Here is a 2,628-nt window from a genome sequence, read left to right as displayed (position 1 = left end):
ATTTTCTACATGGGCCTAGCCCAACAATTCGGCCTTTTTAATGTATTTTTTTCTTGTTAATTTTCGCTAGCTACATGGGCTTGGGCCATTAATTCGGCCTTTTTTTCTAAGATGTAGCCTTTTACAGTCTACTGGTTTTTTATTTTCGTCCTTTTTTTGCCACTGGTCCCACCAATCAGATTGGTCCCACTTGTCAGGCTTATCACAAAATTGATCCCACACATCAAAAATTTCAAAATATGTCAAACAACCATTATAACTTGTCAGGTTTCCATTTCACGGGTATTCAAAGCACATACACAATCATTGTTTTGAATAGACCAGAGAGCAAATGAAATTGTTCCAAAACAATACTGCATTAATCTATTACAATCGTTACAGTATATTACAACCCAGATGTGCCTACTACTGCCTACAACTACAACACATAATATGCTACTCTTTGCTGATATGCTTCACAGCTTCGGACATGGATTCGCACTTCACCTGTGCAAAAAATAAGAATGAACATATAAGAATAAGAACAGGTACAGAACATCAAATAGTAGCCAATGAGGGATCCAATAACTTATAATCAAGAATTGACAGCAAATGCCATGTACATAAATAATATGACTAACACTAACCAGTATGCGTTCATGGAGTGACTAAAATGTTCTCACTAGCTAGGAATTTTTTTGGTATATAATATACTGACATGTCCAACTCTCTAAATTGATCATAGAAATGAAAATTGTAAGAACGAGTTTTAGAATCCAGGCATGTCAAATTTTAAGCACCAGCAGAATAGATCAAACAAACCAGACCATGATCATCATGCGCATCAGGATTTATGGTTCTAGCAAAACAGTAAAGAGATGCACATACACGCATCAAGCATACCAGCTACTACATCACCATTCACTAATAATTCCCATTGGGAGATCAAACTATGCATCCAACAAGCTACAACAACAGGGAATGCAGAAAAATTTATGACCCGAGATGACGAATCAACTGGGTACATCTCAGTTTGAACAACCACGGCGAGACAACAACCGCATATTACTTCAAGAGCAATATGATGCATGTGTGGTCTCCCGACAGGACCAGTGCAGATGCAACCACCCATGCCATTTTTTTCCCACCCTGTGAACTTCCATAATGTCCATGATCTACTAAGTGTTGCAACATTTATATTCCAACTAGCAGCATGTTATAGTCCAAGTTGAAGTAGAAAAGAAACCCAGGAATGAATTAAATCTGCTCAATGTTGACTGAAAGTATCAAGTTGCAGCCAAAGTGATACGGCCATGTCGCTGTTCTGCTACCTACTACTCATGATGCAGAGTTTTTTTAGAATTTAATGGCCGACAGACAGCTCCTAACTGAACCTGAACCTGAAGCTGAATGAATGGTCCCAAGAAATCGCGATGGGCCTGAACCTGAACCTCGTCTTGACAACCCCTGACTGAACCTCAACTATAAGTGCTTTTCGCATGATTGGGACTAGTAGAAGCGAGAAGTAGGGCTGCCTTACATGAGGATGTTGAGCGAGAGGCCACTGGCGGCGAAGTCGGCGCGAACTTGCGGACAAATGCCAACGAGGAGAGGTCCAGCTCCATTACTTCCACGCTCGCGTCGGGGGTCTCGGCGAGGACGGCCTGGCGAACGGCCTCTGCAGCGGCGAGGTTGCGGACGGCCATGACGACGTGGGCACCACGCGCCGTCTCCGCGCCGATCCCGCTCGACGCACCTGTCAGTGGCAGGCAACCGATTCAGCGAATCGAATCAGATGGAACGAGGGAGGGAGCAGAGAGGACCAAGGAAAAGATGAGGACTCGTCACCTGCCATCACGCGACGCTGCCGCCGGCTCCCTCTCCACCGCGCCGTCGTCCAGCTCCGAGACGCGATGGGCGTCGCTGCGGGACGCTCGAGGAAGGAGGTGGTGGCGGGACGCGCCGCTGCAGGATGAGGAGGAGGTGGCGGCAGCGAGGAGATGAGGGAGGGGGTGGATCTGGCCGCCGCCATGGCCATGGCCGTGCCGTGCGGCTAGATTGGTGGGCGTCGAAGAGGGCGGAGCACTGTCACCGCCGCCGCGCCGGAATTGGTGGGAACGCCACCCTCGAAATCCTAGCCATGGGAAGGGGTTGGGGATGAGCTACCGGGGATGCAAGAGGCGGATCTGGCCGGAGGGGAGGGAAGAGCGGAGGCAGGGGAGCTCGGATCTGGGCTGCACACCGGCGAGGCCCGCCGGAGCACGCCGGAACAAGAGGCGTAGGTGGCGGCAGCAAGCGTTTCGGGGGAGGGATTGTGGGTGCGTGAGGGAATGAGGAGCAGAGAAAGAAAGAAGGCAGAGAAAGAAAGGAGGCGGGGGGGTGGATGGAAAACGTCCACGAGTAGAGCTAGGGTTTCGGCTTAGGTGGGCTTGGGGTTGGTGTGGTGGGCCGAGGACTGCCGTTGGATCCGCGAGCATCAGACGGTGTTCCAGGCACGATCCGCGTGAGACGTCCATGGACCAATCAAAATGCAGTACCACGTTATGACCATTTAAATTGGTCGTAGTTGACTAAAAATAGCGTGTTAAAATCATATCAGCTATTTTATGACCTGAGAAAATTCAAAAAGAAAATGAAAAACATTCTCAT

At 48.7% G+C, this 2,628-nt stretch overlaps 1 protein-coding gene across 3 annotated transcripts; it reads right to left on the bottom strand.

Annotated features, from left to right (window-relative positions):
- Positions 1-240: 240 nt before the first annotated feature.
- LOC125549099 (short-chain dehydrogenase TIC 32, chloroplastic-like) lies at positions 241-2,356 on the bottom strand. 3 transcript variants are annotated; one of them, XM_048712588.1, is made up of 4 exons: positions 1,828-2,356; positions 1,520-1,735; positions 1,374-1,450; positions 241-486 (listed from the first exon to the last, which is right to left on the bottom strand). In XM_048712588.1, the coding sequence occupies exons 1-4, from the start codon at positions 2,015-2,017 to the stop codon at positions 436-438; spliced, it is 534 nt and encodes a 177-aa protein (XP_048568545.1). In that variant the 5' UTR covers positions 2,018-2,356; the 3' UTR covers positions 241-435. The 3 variants fall into 3 exon arrangements, with proteins under 3 accessions (XP_048568545.1, XP_048568546.1, XP_048568547.1); XM_048712589.1 differs by having other exon boundaries at positions 1,380-1,450; positions 1,828-2,355; XM_048712590.1 differs by lacking the exon at positions 1,374-1,450 and having other exon boundaries at positions 1,828-2,350.
- Positions 2,357-2,628: the final 272 nt, after the last annotated feature.

This window comes from Triticum urartu, chromosome 3, assembly GCF_003073215.2.
Source record: "Triticum urartu cultivar G1812 chromosome 3, Tu2.1, whole genome shotgun sequence".
Classification (NCBI taxonomy): domain Eukaryota; kingdom Viridiplantae; phylum Streptophyta; class Magnoliopsida; order Poales; family Poaceae; genus Triticum; species Triticum urartu.
The sequence above is the reverse complement of the archived record's forward strand: the minus strand, read 5'-3'. Positions and strand labels throughout refer to the sequence as shown.

Bases quoted from the DNA above. Each gene is read 5' to 3' on its own strand.
- LOC125549099 (XM_048712588.1), bottom strand. From the start codon at position 2,017: ATGGCCATGGCGGCGGCCAGATCCACCCCCTCCCTCATCTCCTCGCTG. The intron at 1,736-1,827 runs GTGACGAGTCCT...TGCCACTGACAG, and splicing joins GCAGCGTCGCGTGATGGCAG to GTGCGTCGAGCGGGATCGGC. The intron at 487-1,373 runs GTTCAGTTAGGA...TTTTTTGCACAG, and splicing joins TCATTCAGCTTCAGGTTCAG to GTGAAGTGCGAATCCATGTC.